At 44.5% G+C, this 23757-nt stretch overlaps 1 protein-coding gene and 1 long non-coding RNA gene across 3 annotated transcripts in view; one reads left to right on the top strand and one right to left on the bottom strand.

Moving 5' to 3' along the window:
- Window positions 1-826: 826 nt before the first annotated feature.
- The window catches only part of srrm3 (serine/arginine repetitive matrix 3), a 632220-nt gene continuing 609289 nt past the window's right edge, over window positions 827-23757 (bottom strand). Inside the window, exons 14-17 of the mRNA XM_068007973.1 lie at window positions 19959-20213; window positions 14163-14300; window positions 7997-8119; window positions 827-1882 (exon numbers count right to left, since the gene is read on the bottom strand). Coding sequence (XP_067864074.1) covers window positions 8077-8119; window positions 14163-14300; window positions 19959-20213 — 436 coding nt within the window. The 3' untranslated portion in view covers window positions 827-1882; window positions 7997-8076. The remainder of the gene's footprint in view (window positions 1883-7996; window positions 8120-14162; window positions 14301-19958; window positions 20214-23757) is intronic.
- Window positions 2921-23374, top strand: LOC137344806 (uncharacterized). 2 transcript variants are annotated; one of them, XR_010968464.1, is made up of 4 exons: window positions 2921-3320; window positions 7705-7866; window positions 19020-19279; window positions 22321-23374. It is a non-coding gene; the product is annotated as an uncharacterized lncRNA (long non-coding RNA). The 2 variants fall into 2 exon arrangements; XR_010968463.1 differs by lacking the exon at window positions 7705-7866 and having other exon boundaries at window positions 2922-3320.

Raw genomic sequence — 23757 nt, 5'->3', positions numbered from 1 at the left:
TGAGTATATCGGGCAGTGAGTTTCCCCGGGCGGTGAGTATATCGGGAGGCGAGTATAACGGTGTGCTTCTGCACGTTTTGCGCCACGACCAAGGCAAATTTCTACCCCAGTGTCAAAACTACTGTTCCAAGCGACCAACTCCCAAACTGTAGAAGAACCTTCCACACTAAAGGCTCAAATCTGCATTTTGAATTAAATGAATATGAAATTGGAAAGATTCCAAATGCCTAACATTGGTCTGGAAACTTGGGCCCCTTTTTTGTGGCCTCAAGCAACTCTGGAATGTTACTGTCTGCCTCTGGCTCTGTCTGTCTCTCTTTAACCCTCAGTCTCTCGCAATGGTTTGATGGAGTCACCGTGCAGTTCCTCAGTGTCTTTCAGTGGTGACACCAATGTTAGAATCAGTAATCCAATAGCTTGACTGTACAGTGCTGTTCACCTTGCCAAACCAGTGGTTTTTAGCAGACTGGGTGTGGGCAGTGGCAGGATTCCGGGGCACTCCCTCCTCATAGAGAGACGGGGAGCTTTATTTGGGTGAGTCACTTAGTGAGCAAAGGCTAAACCTAACCAGATCTGTTTAAACAAAATAAGCACGATGGTTGTAACAACAAGATGGCTTTTAAGGTGGGGGGGGGGGGGGGCCTTAAAAAGCCTAAAGGATGGAGAATGGGAATGTCATTAAACGAAAGATGATGGTTTTTGCTGCACAACACTTAAACAACTCGTATATTTATGAGAAATTCTTAGCATCAACATCGCTGTTTGAACAAGCCTCAACTAGCATCTAGTAGAAAGCAACTAGAGGAATGAATACAATTCTACATAAGTTGTTGCTTTAGTACAGCATGTTATGATTCCCCTTTGAACTCTCAGAGCCACACCCCCGCCCCCATCCCACCATGTGCTAATTGTACTATATTTACAGTGCATAGTTTTCCATTTTTGCAACCATAACAGTGACTTAAACTTTGTTTCCCTCTCAATATTACAAGGTCAGTAGGAGGAATCCAAGGAAGGCCTGCAGTTTGTAGGCGGCGTTGCTGAATGAGACCAAGTGAAGAGAGCTTCCGTGTCGGCCGGTCCACTTGTTCATCTGGTGGTTTTTTGTCCAGAGGCTCGTCGAAAAGTATCAGCGCAGAAACTCCTGAAGATTTGTTCAATACAAATTCCAGTCAACCAGAAAAAAAGTGTGTGAGATTTTTTTTTTTAAATAGCTGCATGTCATTTGTTTGGAGGAAGTTGCCGACTTTTGGTTCATATGACTTCATGGAAGAATTCTTTTGCAGAGGTTTACAATTCGTGTTTATTAAAAAAATGTGTTCCGTTTAAATCTCAGCACCAGGCAAATGGTTTGAAACTCCTGAAAGGTGTCCACTGGCAAATAAAGGAAACACAGGATGGAGACAGTTCGAAGACTGCAAAATCTGATTTGTCCGTCCCTTCATCAGTGTTGAATGATGTGTAAGCCTGGGTCTAAGAATTCATGAATGTTAGGACCTACAAGGCTATCTTGATATAAATATATACTCATTATAATACAAATCTGGTTGCAGTGACCTACTGGGACTGCAGGTACTCGCAGGTTCACGTCTCCTGTTTTGGAAACGAGTCAGTAGCTGATGTTTTACTGTTGTTTATTTTTTGTGTGTATGTTGTTTTTTTTTTAATCCCCTCCTAAAAGCCTGTACTTTCCGAGCTGCTCCGACTGTCGTAGCTGGCGCTCCGACTGCGAGTCCGACTCCGGCTGCGAGTCCGGCTCCGACTGTACGAACTGTAGCTGTCGTAGCTGCGGCTTCGGCTCCTGCTGTAGGAAGAGTAACTGCTCAGGGAGCTGGGCGACGAAGGGCTGGGCCTGTAGTACGGAATGGGCCGCTTACGTGCACTGAATGAGTGGGACGAAAAAAAAACAGGGGAGACAGGAATGAACCTGGATTAGATAACACTGTACATAGCAAGCAAAAGGCGATAAAGCGTTAAGTCACTCGTGCCTTACAAACACAGGAGGCAGATTTTCCTATTCTGGCACCTGGGGATTTTGGATCGTGTATACAGGAAACCTGGGTGGGGAGGAAAATCAGCCCATATCCCGATTTTCCTGTATTCACTGTTCCCAAACAATCCAATAGCCACAGGGGCAGATGCAGGGAAATCTGCCCCATTATAGTTTTTCCTTTGACTGAGTTGTAGGCACATTATTCAGTGATGTTAACAGGGATGCAAAAGATATTGTGTAATGATCAAATTCACCTAGGCGCAATCCTGATATGAATATAAACATTTGTTACCATATCCACTCAGTTTCTGACCTGATCAGTATTGGGGCATCCAGTGTTTTAAGCAAGTCTGATTGTTTAGCAACCTGATCTCCCCCAACTCCCTATCAGAGCTGATTTATCTCACGGCAAAAGAATCAGAGGGGAAATGTGAAGACATTTCTTTACGCAGCGAGTTGTTATGATCAGGAATGCGCTGCCTGAAAGGGTGATGGAAGCAGATTCAGTAGTAACTTTCAAAAGGGAGTTGGACATACACTTGAAAAGAAAAATTTGTAGGGCTGTGGGGAAAGAGAGGAGGCAGTGGGACTAATTGGATAGCTCTTTCAAAGAGCCAGCACACACATGACGGGCCGAATGGCCTCCTTCTGTGCTGTAACATTCTATAATTCGATATAACAGGATTTGTGATCTGGCCTTTTTCCTTTACGCCTCTTTGAAGTGCTTTAGGACATTTTTTTGTTTAAAAATGCTGTATAAATGCATATTGTTATTATATTGAAGTGACTGCATTCTAGTGTTGCAGTTAATGTGATAAAATTGAAATCCTATTTTAATGGACAAAACATAAGTCTTATTGCCTTTTATCTGCATGTGACAATTATTTTTACATCAACTAGCAACAGCAAGGAAAAAAAAAATCCTCACAAGATCTGAGTCACCATAAAAGGCAATGGTATCATCTTGGAAAAACAGTGACTCACATCCCAAAAGATTGGGGAGTGGGACAGGAAAGGGGGCAGGACAATGCTGTAGAAGTCAGGAATCAACTGTAAAGTTCAGGAATCTACTGGAAAGTTTTCTTTTTAACATTTGAACAGCCTCGGAGATTTGACCTTATTTTTCAAACTGTTAAATATCATAATACGAACATTTAGGTGTTAGATATTTTTGATGTGACAGATTCAGTTGATTATTTCTTCCCCCCAAGCTCTGACGCTTTGTAAAGTGGTGTAGTGGGTAGAACAAGCTCAGTACTGTAACCAGAAAGAAACTTCTCGGTTATGCTCTATTTGTGTGGGGTCTGGAGAGACTTGTTCTGCCAAAGTAAGTTCTGGTGACCATATACCATTTTTTATTTATATATTTTTTTAAATGATGTTTTTAGGATGAACTGGCTACTAATAGTGTGTGTGATGGGCTTGCGTTCCTGTAAACTTAATAGCTCCACTAATGAATGGCCACTGTGTGTGAAGCAGTACGTTTAATACTAAGAGCGATATAAGATTAGGCTGTAGGCATGCTTGCCAAAAAAACTAGCTCTCGTGGTAACAGATCTTTTCAGGCCTTTTAGGGATTATTTATGCAGAGTCTTCCCTTAGGAGATTGCCGAGACCTGTGCTAGTGCCACTGGGTTCCTCAAACACGAGAATTGAGCAGCCAGCTGCAAACCAAATACAAAAGAGGCAGGACTTGAAAAGACTGGCTGCCTGGAAGACCCATTTTAGCAGGTCTTGCAGGCCCTCCTACCTTGGTTTGCAGCTGGCTGCGTGAGACCGGTGCTTGGGGCACCCAGTGGTGCTAGTGCAATCTAAAAAGCACCTTTAGAAGGGTGTAGGGTAGGGTCGATTGTACCTGGGTCTATGGAAGGAGCAGGCTCGGGGCTGAATGGCCTTTCTCATTCCATATTTTCTTATGCTTTTACTGGGTATCGCTTGAGGTTTTGAGCGACAGAGATTGAGGCCTTGGTGAATGCTATGCTTTGACAGACAAATGTTCATCCATTTAGTACGATCAACATTATCTTCAGAATCTCAAGGGGACTGCTTTGCCAGATGAGGAGGAATTTTGGGCAGATGATATTGTTTCTTTACAGTGTAAACCATGGACATGGCTCATAAACTATGGCAGAAATGGTTAGCGCTTGGATTCCGCCAATCACATGTGCACTCTAGACCTAAGGATTTAAACTGGAAATAATTGAAGATAGTTCTTTATGTAAAAATGTAACTTTATAGGAAAAATTCAAGATCTGGAATTTAAATGTGTGCCTGATAAACCAGTATTCTCGAGGGGATTGAAAATTATACTTCAGATCTGCTACTGTTTTCAATTAATTGGGGGCCTGGAGGAGGGAAGCCTGAGGTCAAATTCAATGGAGGTTATGTTACACAAACATGCTGTTATGCAGAAGGTGCATTTACTCCATAGAAATGTGTCTGTAAGTAATTAAATGAAAAGTGATTACACTGGATAACGCAAGTGTACAAGTAGTCTGCATGTGTTTTTCTGAAATATTGTGACAGTATTTGACATAGAATTCTAATTATCTAACCCAGAATTCTAATTCTCCGACACAGAATTCCAATTATCTGTCACGGAATTCAGCCTGTGCAAAGGCTGCAGGACTGAGCCTTGGCATCAAATACCAAAAGTTTAAGTGTTAGAAATATTTAGGACTCTAAGGGGCTGTGATGCGTCTGAGTTGCTTTGATCCGGCTTTCCACTTGCCTCTCCCAAATAAAAGCTGACCCATATTACCTTCAAAAAACAGCCATTTTTCAAACTCAGCTTCACTGTCCCACTTATTTTTGAATTGAGGGAGTTGTCAGGTGTTGGAACGGTGCATGGAGTGTATGGATTGGTTCTCTGAGAAATTCAGTTTATTGTAATTATGATGCAATTTAATTAAAATTGTTAGTCGATTTTTTTTTAATGTTTGCGTCACGCAGACACCCCTGGGGCACTAGACGCGGACAGGGTTGGGTTCGATAGCCTGCCGACAGTCACTGTCTAGGCTCACACATGGGTGAGGTATCAGAGGTTTGTTGGCACCAAATGAACCAAACCCCGGCTTAAGCCGGCACTTTCCAGAGAGGAGGGGAGTGAACTGGAAAAAGAATCATGCCTGGTGCAATGTCAAAAATCAGCTGAGGTAGGCCGCAAACAGTGAACGCTCTCATATCTACACCTTCGATTGCCTTTAGATAAGGGGACAGACTCCCACTTTAAACTACAGGCTGGATCATATCAGACTCACCAAAGACTGGATTGCACTTTCAAAAACAGATTAAACTCTAGTGTGTAAAGGGAGTGTAGTTAAAAAGCCTCCCAAAAGCTACACGCAGTTTAAAGCAAAAGAAAATAAGTAGTAGAATTGCTTTTAAAAGCATCAATCAGTGGAGGTAACAATGTTTACACAGAAACAGTGTGATTAAAATCGCTTTTGATTTAAAAATTCCTTTAATATGAGGGAATGCGATATGAAGAAAGATTTCTGAAGCCCGATTGCCAGATTCACAAAGCCTTAACCTAGGCCTTGGCTTTTAAAGGTTTGATGATCTAGGCAGCATCATCAAATTATCAGAAATACATTAGCATAAATATAATGAGATCTAGAAAAACTGCAACCTACATCACATTAGTGCTGGTGTTCTCCACAAAGCTTGTTACCGTGGTAGCCCACCATCTCTTCAAATGTGCCACCAGCTACTCCTCTCCCCCCTCCCCCCGCCCTTTCAGAACCATCAACCTGTGTCTTGAGAGGGAAATAGATGTTTTGTGAAAACTCGTCACAAATTCACAAAAGTAACAAGGACATTAAAATTTAAAGAGCACGCTGCTCCTTTTATCCAATCAAAATACTGATTTCAATAAGCGATTGAGGAATGAGTTCTGTTCACTCTGTATGTGGAGAACACTGAAACACTGTACGTATTATTTCACTGTGAGATCAGAGCTCATTAAAAGCTATTTCTTGGTATTGAGAAAACATAGAAAGAGGTTAAGTTTGCCATTGATTAAACTTCCAAGCCAAGAAAATGATTAGTTGCGAGCCAGTGCTGTCCTTCTGAAAAGATCAGGTTCCCCAGCTCTACGAGAGGTGAATACAATAGAACGTTGGTTAGTAGGCATGTTAGATTAGACAAGGGTCTGCTCAGTGGGAGCGGTGGACGGATCACGATGACATGGGACATGTGTTTGTCACGCGGGAATGACAAATTCCATCGGGATATCCCAACGTTCTGGGAACAGCTACTAAAACTGTGCTGGAAATGTTTGCAGCTTAGAAACCTTGCTCACAGCATGTGTGTTATATATTCCGGGCCACAGTTCAAATTAGAAGCATTGTTGATTGCTTTCTAACAGTCATGGGACTGGCGATACAGTACAGCCAGATACAAACACAAATGATCATACTGGCAATTGACCTTCAGCTCATTTGCATTTTCCTTTGGGTCAAATCGTCCTTAAAATGATATATCTGGTGGACTACTACTAAATGTGAGCAGGGTTCGCAGCATTCACTGATATTTGAACTCTCCTGTCCTCAGTAGGCCAGATTGCTAGAAGTACAAAACAGTGATGGAGCACTTCATTTGAAGGAGTCATAAAAGAAAAATGTCATGGAGCAAAACTGAAAGTCCCCAGAGAGAGCAGAAGCCCTTTTGCTTGAAACAACAAGCGTGGCGGGACATGGCGGGCAAGATGCAGGAGGGAGCCGGATTGTTTTCTTCAGTAATGTTTTCAAATGTGGGTGCTCAGGAATTTGATGACATGTTCACCAGTGAGCAGTCCTTAAACGTGCAGTCCCAAAGAGCAAGACCACAATCTGTTAGTTGGCTGTGTAGTTCGCTGTAGGCTGCTGTTAGCAAAGAAGCAATGATTCATTTTTGTACAACGCCAGATCTGTACCAGACTCAGTTGATGTCTACGTGGGATGCCCTTTGCTCTCCATACTGCCTGTTAATTTTTACGATAAATTAAGAGCTACAATCCAGCAATGATGGACGAACCAAATAAAGCTCCCATTGAAACATATGATTGCTCTACTCTGCCTATGTTAGAAGCTGAAGAGTCGGAATGGGCCAAATGACAGGAAACTTGGTCAATTTTTGCAATGTGATTATTAGCAAATTATTAGTCCCAATTTTTTTTTTAAATGGAGGGTGGGGAGTTTTTGTGCTGATTAAGATGAGAGACAATAGCCCCAATTTTAACCTAACCTGCCCGGCGGGAATGGGGTGAGTCCGGGTTGGACACCCGTTCTACACCAAGCCCGATTTTACGCTCCACTGACTGAGAAATAGAATTTCACTTTCCTATCTTGGGTACCCAGTGCCAGGATCAAACACTCCTGGGTCATCTACAGCGTGATTAGTTATACAATAAAGCTCCCATTACTCTTGCCCAACAATCTGCCCTAGTGTATACCCTACTGTGCTAGAGCAGCACTGCTGTTTGCCATGTGACCTTTCAGGGTGAGATTGCTGCTTTTGTGCTGTGGAAGCTGGGCTGACACTGTCCAACCACATTTCACACACAACACTTACAGCCAACGGGCAGAGGAGATTGTCACTGGGCTGGATTGAGTGTCTGGAGATGAAAGGCCAGTGTGCTAACCCATTGCTCTTGCCTCCCAAGTGATTCTCAACTGGAAATTTTAAAAATGTGTTTGGGTGACTAACACAGGATCATCACTTTGCTACAGGCACCCAATGCTTTAAGGTGTTTGTTAATTGTTTATCGAAACAATACATTTAATTTGGGAGAAATGGAGAAGATTATAGCGAAATGCGGGTAAGATGGATGGAAACAATGGTGGAAAATTGTTAGCTGCACCGAGTTCTAACACCGTGACATCAGCTGAATTGTGAGTACACTCTGAACATTTTGCACAATAGATTAGACAAACATGCCCCATCACCAGAGAGGCCTGCGTTGTGGTGAACTACTACCTATATGATTCAATAGGGAGAGACAGAAAGAAATGTTGGCCGTACAGAGATGGGATGCTCTTCTTTAACTGCCTCACAAAACGGGATTCAAGGTGGGACAGCGTCATTCCAATGCAGAGCAGCGGTTACCCAGGTAACCACAATCGACTTGAGTAATCTTCGGCAAACCTTCAAATGGGAGGGAAAAATGAGAGACACAAGACAAACTGAAACAAAGTTATGCGATTTGGAGTAAAACACCATGAAATACCTTTAATCCCAAGTTTAATGTAAGACTTGACATTTGAGAGCCTAGAGTTTAACTAACAGCTCAAATAACACGTATCCCATACACATGGAGGATATCAATGTTAAATAAGTAGCACCTTCACATGATTCAAATCCTCCATAGTAAAACATACTCAAACTATCGGCATCTCAAAGATACAAAGGGAGCATAACTCAAATATATTTACAGAATCAGATGCAGCTGGTGTAAATATTTGCTGCACTCCATTTCATTGATTGACTCATCAGTGACATCCTGTGTTTACTAATGACCCTCAGCTGAATGTGCCTTATCTCATCCTCCAGACCTCCCAAAGTGCTTCACTTCCAGTCAATGACTTTAGTTGTGCAGCTATCAGTGTTAAGTGCAGGATCCACCGACCAGCTTTGTACCAAAGCTCTTGCAAAATTGACACTTCTCTTGTGTATTTGAATAGAATTTATTTTTGTTAAACTGTATAGAACAAACCTGTGATTTTTTTTTCATTTTACTTCTTATTCATCTCCTGCAATGGATTGTTTTTAATCCCATGCATTCTGATTGCACTTAATGGGGGTAGATTAAGCTGAAGGACATTAGTACTGGAGAAAGGAGCATTTATCTGCACTCTATTGAATGTCTGCACTCCCAGGTCAACAAGGCTGCACCACTGATCCAGCTTCCATACACCTTATGAACATTAGCCTGTATTACTCGAAGGGATCCTTGCTAATCTTTGGGATGTGATGGATCCTATATATGAAACAATTTGTTGGCTTTCCAGGATTGTGAGTAGCCTCGACTGGTAGATAGCACAGCCATTCCAAGTCAACAAAGAGCACCTGGGTCAAATCAGATCTGACCCAGGTTAAATTAATGTCCTTTTGTTAACTATAATATGAAAATCTGATTCAGCTCCAACTTCAAATTTCTTTTTGTGCTGTCATTTGTGTAGGGGAGGTTTTATAATCCAAATCCCCTCCAAATTCAAATCAAATTTTAGATTGCATCAACAAACCAGAGTGTGTGGCACCAGATCTCCTTTGCAAATGTTTTATTATCACAATGGCCGTTCCATCCATGTTTAATCCAAACTCCATTCACTCAGAGTCCTCAGTGAACAGGCATTTTAGTGATCTTTTATCTTCTTGCAGGTTAGATTTTAACCTGGGCTGCAGAGGGTGGACAAAGCCTGGTTTGTGAGCTGCCAATCGGCAGTGTGCCTGTGAGGAATATGGAAGGAACTGCTGTAATTGCACAGATAAGGTGAACATCGTGAATTCTGCAAATCTGAAATAAGCTCAGGGAGCAGGCGGCAGACCGAGCAGCCTCTTCGATCGCCAGTATTAACCTGACTTTCTCGCTCGGATACTGATAGGCCTGCCCTGCATAAGTGCCTAAGTGGCGTTTCTTAATGTGTGAATCTAGGCGGTGAATACTGACAGGCAATTCCACCGTACTGCTGTCGAGAAAGGGGAAAATTGGTGAGAAAATGGTAGGATTGGAAAGGAAAGTTTTTGATTGAATGCGTTGATTTTCTGCTTTTCTTCCCCCCCGCCCCCAGTTTTTGTTCCTCAATCTTCATTATGATCGGCAACCTACATGGGGAGGCAGCCAATCAGATGGGGAGTTTTCATCCTCTCATATACCACCTGGTGGCCCTATAAGATTGACATTTGTAACCTGGGGACTTACTAACTACAGTTTCTTTCCAATTATACCCATATTGTTCCATAGATCAAGCAGCAGGAAATGAGCAGGGTAAGTTTGAAACAGAAAGGTGGTCTGGTTTTCCTCAGAGGTCCTTCTCAGCTCATTTAAAAAAAATTATTCATTCATGGGATGTGGGCGTCGCTGGCAAGGCCGGCATTTATTGCCCATCCCTAATTGCCCTTGAGAAGGTGGTGGTGAGCCGCCTTCTTGAACCGCTGCAGTCCGTGTGGTGAAGGTTCTCCCACAGTGCTGTTAGGTAGGGAGTTCCAGGATTTTGACCCAGTGACAATGAAGGAATGCGATATATTTCCAAGTCGGGATGGTGTGTAACTTGGAGGGGAATGTACAGGTGGTGTTCCCATTTGCCTGCTGCCCTTGTCCTTCTAGATAGTAGAGGTCATGGGTTTGGGAGGTGCTGCCGAAGAAGCCTTGGCGAGTTACTGCAGTGCATCCTGTGGATGGTGCACACTGCAGCCACAGTGCGCCGGTGGTGAAGGGAGTGAATGTTTAGGGTGGTGGATGGGGTGCCAATCAAGCGGGCTGCTTTGTCCTGGATGGTGTCGAGCTTCTTGAGTGTTGTTGGAGCTGCACTCATCCAAGCAAGTGGAGAGTATTCCATTACACTCCTGACTTGTGCCTTGTAGATGGTGGAAAGGCTTTGGGGAGTCAGGAGGTGAGTCACTCGCCGCAGAATAACAAGCCTCTGACCTGCTCTTGTAGCCACAGTATTTACATGGCTGGTCCAGTTAAGTTTCTGGTCAATGGTGACCCCCAGGATGTTGATGGTGGTGGATTTGGCGATGGTAATGCCGTTGAATGTCAAGGGGAGGTGGTTAGACTCTCTCTTGTTGGAGATGGTCATTGCCTGGCACTTGTCTGGTGCGAATGTTACTTGCCACTTATCAGCCCAAGCCTGGATGTTGTCCAGGTCTTGCTGCATGCAGGCTCGGACTTCATCATTTGAGGGGTTGCGAATGGAACTGAACACTGTGCAATCATCAGCGAGCATCCCTATTTCTGACCTTATGATGGAGGGAAAGTCATTGATGAAGCAGCTGAAGATGGTTGGGCCTAGGACACTGCCCTGAGGAACTCCTGCAGCAATACCCTGGGGCTGAGATGATTGGCCTCCAACAACCACTACCATCTTCCTTTGTGCTAAGTTTGACTCCAGCCACTGGAGAGTTTTCCCCCTGATTCCCATTGACTTCAATTTTACTAGGGCTCCTTGGTGCCACACTCGGTCAAATGCTGCCTTGATGTCAAGGGCAGTCACACTCACCTCACCTCACCTCCTGGAATTCAGCTCTTTTGTCCATGTTTGGACCAAGGCTGTAATGAGGTCTGGAGCCGAGTGGTCCTGGCGGAACCCAAACTGAGCATCGGTGAGCAGGTTATTGGTGAGTAAGTGCTGCTTGATAGCACTGTCGACGACACCTTCCATCACTTTGCTGATGATTGAGAGTAGACTGATGGGGTGGTAATTGGCCGGATTGAATTTGTCCTGCTTTTTGTGGACAGGACATACCTGGGCAATTTTCCACATTGTCGGGTAGATGCCAGTATTGTAGCTGTACTGGAACAGCTTGGCTAGAGGCGCAGCTAGTTCTGGAGCACAAGTCTTCAGCACTACAGCTGGGATGTTGTCGGGGCCCATAGCCTTTTGCTGTATCCAGTGCACTCAGCCATTTCTTGATATCACATGGAGTGAATCGAATTGGCTGAAGACTGGCTTCTGTGATGGTGGGGATATTGGGAGGAGGCCGAGATGGATCATTCACTTGGCACTTCTGGCTGAAGATGGTTGCAAACGCTTCAGCCTTGTTTTTTGCACTCATGTGCTGGACTCCGCCATCATTGAGGATGGGGCTGTTTGCAGAGCCTCCTCCTCCCGTTAGTTGTTTAATTGTCCACCACCATTCACGACTGGATGTGGCAGGACTGCAGAGCTTTGATCTGATCCGTTGGTTGTGGAATCGCTTAGCTCTGTCTATAGCATGTTGCTTCCACTGTTTAGCATGCATGTAGTCCTGAGTTGTAGCTTCACCAGGTTGGCACCTTATTTTTAGGTACGCCTGGTGCTGCTCCTGGCATGCTCTTCTACATTCCTCGTTGAACAAGGGTTGATCCCCTGGCTTGTTGGCAATGGTCGAGTGAGGAATATGCCGGGCCATGAGGTTACAGATTGTGCTGGAATACAATTCTGCTGCTGCTGATGGCCCATAGTGTCTCATGGATGCCCAGTTTTGAGCTGCTGGATCTGTTCTGAATCTGTCCCATTTAGCACAGTGTTAGTGCCACACAACACGTTGGATGGTGTCCTCAGTGCAAAGACGGGACTTTGTCTCCACGAGGACTGTGCGGTGGTCACTCCTACCAATACTGTCATGGACAGATGCATTTGCGACAGGTAGATTGGTGAAGACGAGGTCAAGTAAGTTTTTCCCTCGTGTTGGTTCACTCACCACCTGCCGCAGGCCCAGTCTGGCAGTTATGTCCTTCAGGATTCGGCCAGCTCGGTCAGTAGTGGTGCTACCGAGCCACTCTTAGTGATGGACATTGAAGTCCCCCACCCAGAGTACATTCTGTGCCTTTGCTACCCTCAGTGCTTCCTCCAAGTGGTGCTCAACATGGAGGAGGACTGATTCATGGCTGAAGAGTGACTTATTCCGGGTCCGTGTCTGTAGAGAGGCCAACATATTGAGTACAAAGATGGAGCCATGCAAGTTCTACTGCTCTACCACCCCCCCTGCCCCCCCCACCCCCCCCCCCAACAGCGGTCTTTGGATGGATTCATCTGATCATGTACCCCAACAACCCTGCTAACTCCCTCTATTAGATTGGACATTAGTCTACATTCTCGACACTCCCTTTGTATGCCTCCAAAGAGCATGTACTTGGTCTCCTTTGTGTGCCAATTGAGTTGCTTTTGGCTCTTGGTTGTATATTTGTTTGATAGATCATTGCATTTAACATCTGGAAACCACTGCAGGCAATTTTACTGAAATACTAACAGATCACCTCATTGCTCAAAGTGAGTTGGAGGATATGCTGTTTTATAACAACAGGGAAGGTATGACAGGAAGTAAGTGTGACAATTACAGGAAGTGTGTGCTTTATGCAAGACCTTTAATAGACAATTGATGCTGAGATGAGGAAGGTCTTGCTAGGATTGGGTTCTATATGATGATAACTGTGACAAACGCTGTGTCTTTGAAATGACACATACCCGTGACATCAACGTTTTATTGCCATTAAATTTTTTTGGTCCCATTTTTCTCTTGTGGGTCTTTCCTTGCATTCCCACCCCACCCAGCTCGGACTGTACACCTCCTACAGGGTCTGGAGGCAGGGTGGGCAGCCTGCTCTCATGCCACTGCAATGCCACTGTTACTTGGCTACCAGGGGGCATGCGAGACCAGCTGGATGACAACGCCCCATTGGATTTGTTAGCTCTCCATGTAATATGGAAGATGGGCAATCAGCGGAGTGGGGGCAGCGATTCTGCAAACGTCCAGTGTGGCATCATGATACCTGAAACCAGGCTCACTCTTACTTAGTGCTCAGCCATTCATGCTGCAACTCTGCCAGATCTCCTGCCAAGGTAACTGAAACAAGGAACATGGCTTCACCTCTGATGGCCAGTCTATCTCACACACACACACACACACCCTGTACTAGGATCATGGGTTTCTTGCTAGCGATGACCGCAGCTGCGGAGTTGATCAGGGTTAGACAGCCATCCATTCCTTCAATTTATTTTGAACTGTACACTGCATGCAGGCTGGCAGTGAAATAGTCAACTATAATGAGTAGATGTTCAAATACAGATGTCGGGAAGGACCACGGCAGAACTTTTACTCATTATTATATTAAAAACACATAAACTAATTCATAAAGTGCACATTCTTCTCACCCACCCCCCGCCCCCCCCCATTGATACACATACTGAAGAGGACTTAGATCGTCATCGGTATTACAAATGAGGATAAATAGTAAAGGAAAAAATACACAAATTGCCATTCGAAGGTCTAACATGCAGGGAATCCATTATAATATCCCGTATAATTGTGCTGAAATGTCACTGTACTCACGATATGATGAAATAGGTATACATCTGAATAGCTGAAATGAATACAGAGTCAGTGAATATTTCTTCCCTTTTGACACTTTCTTCATTAACTCCATGCCTAAAATCCTAAAAAGAAAACCCCACTGAAGAGTAACAAATGGAGGCTCCCAATGGTGTACCTTGTAATCCGACGCGGCTCCATAAAACTTGGCGAGTCCCGCCTCCGTTTCCTAATTGGTGAATAGCTTCTTGAGCGGCGACGATGTCTCTCCGCCTCGGAGTCGTGATGTCGCGGCCCAACGTCACCATCTCTTTCTCTGTCACAAAGAGAAAGTGAACGGACGATCACACAGGCAGGAATCGAAGAGGGTCCCTGTCGGCCATAACTCCTTCTCTGATTCGTTTCACCTGAGCAGAACGGACCATCGATAGCTCAAGTCCGATTTCTGGGCCGAGCTGACCTCCGCGAGGGGCTTCACTGTCTCTCGGTTGGTGAGAGGAAAAGCAAATCAGCCAGAGGTCTCGCACCTTGCCATTATTTAGCAACTCCTGGTGGACAGCATAGAATTGGACTTGGCTGTGATGCCTCCACTGGTGAACAGCCGGCCAACATTCAGTGCCTGGGCTCACACACGGGTGAATACCGGGGCGGCTGACACCCCAGCAAGAATCAGCACCTTCAGTACTTTTCTTAAAAAAGAGGAAATCAGGGGACCTTTTCAATGATTTGAATTTTTTTTAAAGAATTATAATTAATATCATTTTGAGTCCATCTCTGTCAATTTTTTGATAATATTTTGTTAAAACAGTGACATCATAAAGTAAGCAGGCTGAAAGGAGTTAGTGGGCCCAGCAATAGGGAGCTGAACTAACACATGTGGAGAGTCATGAACCCGGGGATGATCAGTCTGGGCTGTGCTTGGTAATTCAGGGTCGCAACGATGTTGGGTTCATTGACCCTTCCAAGCCAGCATTCCATGGATTTAAAACTAATCAAAATGGATAGAACTAAAGGGATCCTCATGTTAATGAAAATTGGTTTGTCATTTTTTTTAAAAAGGCACCCAAATGGTGAGACACAATATTTTTCTTAGGCCCCTTTTCAATTCTTCTAACACACGTCACTCACAACACCCTGGCTTGTTCTTAACGCAAACGTGTAAAAATAATTATCTGGGTTTCTCAGGCCAATGCTGGAAAGCAACAGAAACCAAATGCCACAATTTAGAGTCACCCCATCTCTCAGTTTCACCCCATCTCTATTCTGACATACAGTGTTGTGTGAAGTGGTATTTTGCCCGAAGGTAAAGGGGTCATTTCAGGTTGTATTACAGATCTGCTCCGAGAAGAAACAGAAAAGGCAAAAGAGCCAGAGGGGAGTTGAGGAAATTCTTTAGTTACGCAGCGAGTTGTTACGATCTGGAATGCGCTGCATGAAAGGGCGGCAGAAGCAGATTCAATAATAACTTTCAAAAGGAAAATGGATAAATACTTGAAAAGGAAAAATAATTGCAGGGCTAAGGGGAAAGGGGGGGTGGGACTAATTGGATTGCTCTTTCAAATAGCCTGCACAGGCACGATGGGCCAAATGGCCTCCTTCTATGCTGTATCATTCTATGAAAAGGTAGTGCGATTTGGAGGAGGGGACTGAGTGTAACGTATCAAAGTTTGCAGATGATACAAAGATGGGAGGGAAAGTGGAGAGTGAGGAGGACATAAAAAACCTACAGGGGGATATAGACAGGTTGGGTGAGTGGGCGGAGATTTGGCAGATGCAATACAATATTGGAAAATGTGAGGTTATGCACTTTGGCAGGAAAAATCAGAGAGCAAGTTATTATCTTAATAGCGAGAAACTGGAAAGTACTGCAGTACAAAGGGATCTGGGGGTCCTAGTGCAAGAAGATCAAAAAGTTAGTATGCAGGTGCAGCAGGTGATCAAGAAGGCCAACGGAATGTTGGCTTTTATTGCTCGGGGGATATAAAAACAGGGAGGTATTGCTGCAGTTATATAAGGTATTGGTGAGACCGCACCTGGAATACTGCATACAGTTTTGGTCTCCATACTTAAGAAAAGACATACTTGCTCTCGAGGCAGTACAAAGAAGGTTCACTCGGTTAATCCCGGGGATGAGGGGGTGGACATATGAGGAGAGGTTGAGTAGATTGGGACTCTACTCATTGGAGTTCAGAAGAATGAGAGGCGATCTTATTGAAACATATAAGATTGTGAAGGGGCTTGATCGGGTGGATGCGGTAAGGATGTTCCCAAGGATGGGTGAAACTAGAACTAGGGGGCATAATCTTAGAATAAGGGGCTGCTCTTTCAAAACTGAGATGAGGAGAAACTTCTTCACTCAGAGGGTGGTGGGTCTGTGGAATTTGCTGCCCCAGGAAGCTGTGGAAGCTACATCATTAAATAAATTTAAAACAGAAATAGACAGTTTCCTAGAAGTAAAGGGAATTAGGGGTTACAGGGAGCGGGCAGGAAATTGGACATGAATTTAGATTTGAGATTAGGATCTGATCAGCCATGATCTTATTGAATGGCGGAGCAGGCTCGAGGGGCCGATTGGCCTACTCCTGCTCCTATTTCTTATGTTCTTATGTTCTTATGCTGCTCGGGAGACAGTGCTGGGTGACTAAATCTCAACAAGTATGAATTTGCACCAATTAATTGATAAAAAGGCAATCAGTCCCTTTAGCGCAGAGTGAAGCAAACTGTGTTTATATAAAAAAAGTTCTAACTGCAGGCTGATAGGACATTGTGGGTTTCATGCGTTAAACGGGACAGCCTTGTATCATATAACAGTTAGTGCTGTGCTTTGGTGATCCAGCAGAGGGAGCTGGCGTGCACTTTGGATGGCATTGTTGGGGCAGGGTTAATATTTTGAACAGTGCAGCCAGATGTTTGTACTTTCACACTACTGCACTGCTGTAAGAGTACTTGATGGAATAACTGGAATCGGGGGATGACAGTGAGAAAGCACCATGAGCTACAGCAGATTCTGGATTTTTTTTTACATTGCCGCACTGCCAATGCTGACAATCTTAGCGCTGACTCAAAAGGGACAGAGAGCCATATGAATAAATAAATAAAGGAATGTTAAAAAATTCACGTGTTGGAAATCTGAAAGAAAAGCAGAAAATGTTGGAAATACACAGCTGATCCGACAGCATCTGAGGAGAGAAAAGACAAGTTTGTGTTTCAGGTGTAAATCCTTCGTCAGAGCTGAAACATAAGCGAGTCCCTGAATAAGACTGACCAAAACAAAGTGAGGGGCGGGGGGAGATGAAGAGAACATTAGGAAGATACTGAGGTCTGCCCGCTCGTCTTACAGAGAAAGGAGTTAACGGGGTGACTGGGCAGCAAACTAGTTGTTTTGATACAGTAAATAACGAGAAACTGATTTCACTGGCAGGGCGGTTGGTAACCAGAGGACACAGATTTAAGATAATTGGCACAAGAACCTAGGGGGGAGATGGGGAGAATTTTTTTAAGGCAGTGAGTTGTTCTGATCTGGAATGCACTGCCTGAAAGGGTGGTGGAAGCAGATTCAATAGTAACTTTCAAAAGGGAATTCAGGCAGTGCATTCCAGGTCATTATAACCTGCTGCTTAAAAAAATGTTTCCTCTTCTCACCTCTGGCTCTTTTGACAATCACCTTAAATCTGTGTCCTCTGGTTACCGACCCTTCTGCCACTGGAAACAGTTTCTCCGTATTTACTCTATCAAAACCGTTCACGATCTTGAGCACCTCTATCTAATCTTCCCTTAACCTTCTCTGTTCTAAGGGTATATACTTAAAAAGGAGAAATTTGAGGGGCTATGGGGAAAGAGCGGGGGAGTGGGACTAATTGGATAGCTCTTCACAAAGCTGGCACAGGCACGATGGGCAGAAGGGCCTCCTTCTGTGCTGTATGACTCTATGAAAAGGTGGAAAGAAATAAAAAAGTGACAGATGATGTACAAAGATCAGTGAGGCAATGAAGCAGCATAGATATTAAAGGGGGTGTAAAGAGTTAAATAAGGCAGTGACAATGGGTGGGAAAGATACTCAAAAATGGCAAGAAATGCAAGAAAAATATCCCAAAATCACGGGATTGTGCTGCATCATTCCTACACCTATTCACTGCCTTACTTTCACCTTCCAGTTTCCAGCTCAGACAAAGGGTGTTTACCTAGAACGTTAACCTTAGATTGGACAGACTCGCTGTGCATTTCTAGCACTTACAATTTTGTTTCCTTTCCCCTTGGCTGTGTGAAGAAGTGTGTCTAGAGGTGTGACGAGCTGGAGTCGCAGTCCAACCGGCTTCTACCAGCCACACTTTTCCAGACTACGGGTGGGCCAGAATTGTAATGTTCTAACGTGCTGGTTTGCAGTGACCTTCTCCAGTCATTGGGCAAGGTCTGGGGCCAGAAACAAAGCTCGCCATCTCCAAGGATGAGTATCAATGTTCCAGTGAGAAAGTGATTTTTAAAATTTTTTGCTGGTTATATTGTTTTATCAGTCTATTGTTGCATAGACTAGGCTTGTATTCCCTTCAGTATAGGAGATTAAGGGGTGATCTAATTGAGGTGTTTAAGATGATTAAAGGGTTTGATAGGTTAGATAGAGAAAAACTATTCCCTCTGGTGGGGGAGTCCAGAACAATGGGGTATAATCTTAATATTAGAACTAGGCCGTTCAGGGGGTGATGCCAGGAAGCACAAAGGGTAGTGGAAATCTGGAATTCTTTCATCCAAAAGCTGTTGAGGCTGGGGATCAATTGAAAATTTCAAAAGTGAGTGATAGATTTTTGTTAACCAAAGGTATTAAGGGATATGAAACCAAGGCGGGTAAATGGAGTTAAGATACAGATCAGCCATGATCTAATTGACTGGTGGACCAGGCTCGAGGGGCTGAATGGCCTGCTCCTTTCCTAAGTTCCTATCTGCATTGTTATTGGTTTATCAATTTTCATTGCTGTGTGGATCTGATCTTCTGCAAACCTTTTACTTTCTTACAATTTTTTTGCTTCCATTTCACTTGCAGCAACCAAAGTGGACAGGAGAGGAATTCCTTTGAGGGTTCCAATGGGACTCGTAGATTTGGAGAAGGAAGAGCACTGCTTCAGGGGAGAAGAAAAGCAGGAGCGACTGTACCTCACGTGTTACATATACAACCATCCTTATCCCAGGACCGGCATCTACTGACCCAGACAGTCCTTCCTGGACATGTGAGAGGAACATCCATCTTTGACATCTTCACTTCACAATAACTATGCCGTCACTTGGACACGCACACGCACAGAGGTTTGTTGCTGCTGGTAGTGTGGAATTAGCCCGCAGGGTAAAGGGTGGGTTGGGGAAAGGAAGAACACAGCACTGGACTCCAAACCTATTACAATTTCAAAGTTGCCGGTTATAGCGTCTTAAGTGCTACATTTATTTAGGGAAGGAACAGCTGTGCTTATTTGCTAGTTCACCGCTGAGTGCAAGAATCAAGATCTTGTTCGATAAGACAAAATGTCTTCAAATTAAGAGGCTATTCCACAAATAACCTAGAGATCCTCCATTGATATTACTGCCAAGAATAGGGGTGATATCCCAGAACTACCAAACAGAATTGACAGACAGACAGCTAGGCTGAAACATAACGTCAGACAATCTTGGTTTCAAGAGCTGAAAAAACTACCAATGGACGAGAAATGGAACAAGTGGATAAACTCAAATTCAGGCTGAACAATTTCAGAAGATGCAAGATGCAATGATGAACTTAAAAGAAGATTCTCCTCAGCTGCTGCCAACTGATAATAGGGGACGCAAGGAGAAACTCTGCAAACCAAACTCAGATTAAAAGGAAGCACGGTCATAGCACTATCTTGTTATACCGCCCAGTGCGTATTGCGGGCAAATCGCGTTCGCACGAATGTGCCCGCTATTTGTGGCGGGAACTGTCTCCTACCCAGTGCGGTTGTATAATGAGACCCACCTGGACAGCTCCTTGCGAGGCGGTGACCATGACTTGCTCCGCCCGTCTCTCTTGTCGTGCGATCGGGAGCACGAGCGGGATGGGGACCTGCTGGAACTCCTGGAGCTGCTCTTGCGGCGGGGGCTGTAGGAAGAGCTTTTCTTCTTGTCCGAGTTGTGGCCGCTGGGCTGTTCACGTTTCCCCGGCGACCGGGTGCGGCTCTTGTTTCTGCTCGTGTAATGGCTTCGATGGTGACGGTCTGGCGTCTGCCTTAACCTACAGGAAAACAAACAATTTTTATTTGTTCTATAATCGTGTTAACAATGGCTGACCGCAAAAGACCCTCTGGTCCATCCTGCCTGTCCCACACAACATATACACTGCCCACCCCACCTGAAAGTAAGGTTGTCAGCTCTCCAGGATTGTCCTGGAATCTCCAGGAATTAGACATTAATCTCTTGGGCACTGCTGCGACCAACCGAGGGGCAACATCGGGGTATTAAAAAACAATTGTCTGCTTTTTAAAATTTTCTTCAAACACTTTTGTTGATTATTATAAAAATATTGGAGAAGTGCTAAAAAGGCTGTTTGACTGAGTGGGGAGGTTGGGGACGGGAGGTCATGTGATGAAACTTCCAGGAATACGTCCGACCAGAGTTGGCAACGCTACCCGAAAGCATGTGATCTCCCGGCGAAAAAAACAGATTAAAAACCCAGGTCAATTAGGAGAAATAAATCTGGAAAATTCATCTCCGTCCCCTTTCTGCTATCGAGCCTAGTCCAGGAGATCACTCTGGCCCTGATTAATATTATACGGTACCTACCTTTTATCCAAGGTGATCTCCACCCCAGCCAGAAACAGGTCCTGCTCTCGCTTGAAAGAATTCAGTGAATCAGCATTCACCGCACTAGGCGGCAGCCTGTTCCACAAGGCCACTATTCTCTGGGAAAAGAACCACCTTCTGACGTCTAAAATATTAGGAGGTGGTTATGTTCTACATTCGCTATTTAGCAACTGACGTGGACTTCATTCACAGTCCAGGCAGCATTCTTTAAAAGTAAAACATAAAGGTTTATCTCAAGTTGAGTTGGCTAACTCTCTTGGCCTGTTTTATCGAAACTGAATGTACTCTTTTTAAAATGTTTTTTTTAGATTGGTTGGGTAGAGATTGAGCACACAGCGGTTGCAGCCACTTGTTACTCGAGATCAGTGAGACTGTCTGACGTATCAGCTGCCTGTCAATCACGCTCTCTGATCATGTGTTTGGTTTCCACTTAATTCGGTGTGGCTTGTTTGGGGTGGGGGTGCGGGGGAGTTGAGTGCTGATTGTGAAGTCGCAGGCACAGGAGTGTCTCCTACTTGCGACACGCTACAATTTGGGATTTTCGAGGTCGCACCGATGACCATCGAACATTCACGTTTCATTCAGCTTTCTCCCACGTTGGAACCAGCTGCTTTCCGATGGGTGGGTACCTTTTGCTCACGTAAATGGCCGCAGCGGTGCGCTCAGGGCCTGGCCTGTAGGAGTAGTTTAAGGGCGAGCATCGCGGGTGGAATTTCCTGCGGAGCTGTAATCGGGAAGTTACACCTGACGTTACGCCCGTTTTGCCGATATCAATTTACTCTTAAATTTCCTGCCAACCTCATTAGCATACACCAGAATGTGAAATTCAGTACAAACAAGTGGAAATTAGCACAAATGATCGAGGCCCGAGAAAAGCATGGAACTCGCATTATATATTTCTTCTTTAAGCATGAGAATTAAAGTTTGAAGCCATCCAACCATCGTTCGTGAACATTAGGCACAGCCTAATGGAACCTGCAATCGGGGAAACTTTTCAACGTGACTCATACTTTGCCATAAAAATGGAGTCAAAGAATCAGAAAATACAGGGCAGGTCTCAGCGAGGAGAAATATTTTTAAAAATCGCAATAAAACGCCAGAAAAATGATTGTTTCCCGCTGCATCTAAAATTGTGGGCTTAATTTTCCACTCGTTTTGAACCAGTGTGATTGCAGGAAATTTGTGTGTACAACTCTTTAGTCTGGGGACGGAGCCATTATAATGAACCGTGATGCGTTCGGGGGCAGGGATCGGTAGACGGGCGTAAAAGAGCGAGGAAATTCGGGCGTAGCTTAATTACGGGAATAACGCACACGTGGCCGAGTTTGCTCGATCTTTTATGCCGGGTATTAACTTTATACCCGGATTACGTCTGTCGCTCGGCACAAATACACAGGAAATTCCACCCTCAACTTTTTAATTTTTTTAGTAAGAAAGTGAATTTTCTTTGCCTGTTATATTGCTTCATCTGCATTTTTATTGCTATGTTAATTTTTACTCTCTTTCTTACAAGTGTTTTGCTTCCATTTCGCTTGCAGCAACCCAAAGTGGACAGGATAGGAATTCCTTTGAGGGTTCCAATGGGACTTGTAGATTTGGAGGAGGAAGAGCAGTTCTTCAGGGGACAAGAAAAGCAGGAGCGACTGTACCTCACGTGTTACGTATACAACCATCCTTATCCCAGGACTGGCATCTACTGACCCAGACAGTCCTTCGTGGTCATGTCAGAGGAAGGTCCATCTTTGGCATCTTCACTTCGCAATGGCCATGCCATCACTTGGAGGCAGAGAACTTGTATCACAGGGATGGGTCAGCCCATGGGCGTGAAGGTCACTGTTGCGTTAAATTGTTTGTGCCACCAGATCCTTCCAAGCCACCGCTGGTGACATGTGCCAAATCAGCAGGTACATTAAAGAGGGCAATGTATTGATCACTTTCTTTTGGAAGGAAGGCACCTGTTTGACAGGGCTCAGACCTTTTCACCGGTGGCAGGTTTCCCAAGAGTGTAAAGCATGCTACCCATGAACTGTACAGAGTGTCAAACAGGGCCCAATACCTCCTGATAGGCAAAGTGTACTGCTGTCCTCTGGGAAGGGTGCCCCGGAGTGCCAATCCTCCTTGCACCCACCTCAAGCAGCAACAGATCCACTTTGTCAACCAGCAAACGAAGGATTAGGTGCTGTGCTATCACTTGACCGCAGACTTTGTTTCGTGACTCCATTTTGGGTTTCCTTTCACTTCACTTTTACTTAGCAAAGATTGACAAATGCTTAAAATCCACTTTATAAAAGCTGAAACAACATCTGCCCCCATATGCAGCCACTTACCTTTATGTGGGCACATCCCATTAAACTTGAACTGCTAGCCAGATTTTCCACCTGCCCCATTTGGCTAGCTGGAGGTGCAAGGCCAAAGCCACGCTGGGAGCTTATGCTGATCACTAGAATGATCTGACCCCGCTAAAGCAGCCAACTCAATCGGCTGTGGGCTTATTTTGTCTTGGCAGCCAGCAAGTCTTGGCATGGACTTTACCAGGTGTGGAAAACTGGGACTATGGTGTACCAAAAGAATTGTAAAAGTGCAATTTAAAGGAGAGCTGAGTAAAATCAGTGTAATCTGTAGTAAATTTTCATGTTCGTTTTCAACTTTTCTAATTTTTCTCCCCTCCTCTGGGGCGAAGGGAAATGAATGTTACAAGTTGCTATGGAGATTGGTAGTGAGGCACAGAAACTCAGCAGAGAATGTCATATCCGGACACTCTTTCTGGTTTGATCACTTTGTGTATCTTTTCAAAAAGTAGAAAAATATAACAACTTATACATTTTTCTTTACAGTGCTCTAAAGGGGAGACGGGGGACATCGAGCAGGAAACAAGGGAGAAAAATTCAGGGGGCGGGGGGAGGGGGGGGCGAAGAGGACACACTCTGGTCAAAGCAAAGGGTTTCTAGGGGGCCTTTGAAGGCAGAGAGAGAGAG

This window comes from Heptranchias perlo, chromosome 28 (genome assembly GCF_035084215.1).
Source record: "Heptranchias perlo isolate sHepPer1 chromosome 28, sHepPer1.hap1, whole genome shotgun sequence".
Classification (NCBI taxonomy): Eukaryota; Metazoa; Chordata; class Chondrichthyes; order Hexanchiformes; family Hexanchidae; genus Heptranchias; species Heptranchias perlo.
This window is presented reverse-complemented; position numbering and strand designations above follow the sequence as displayed.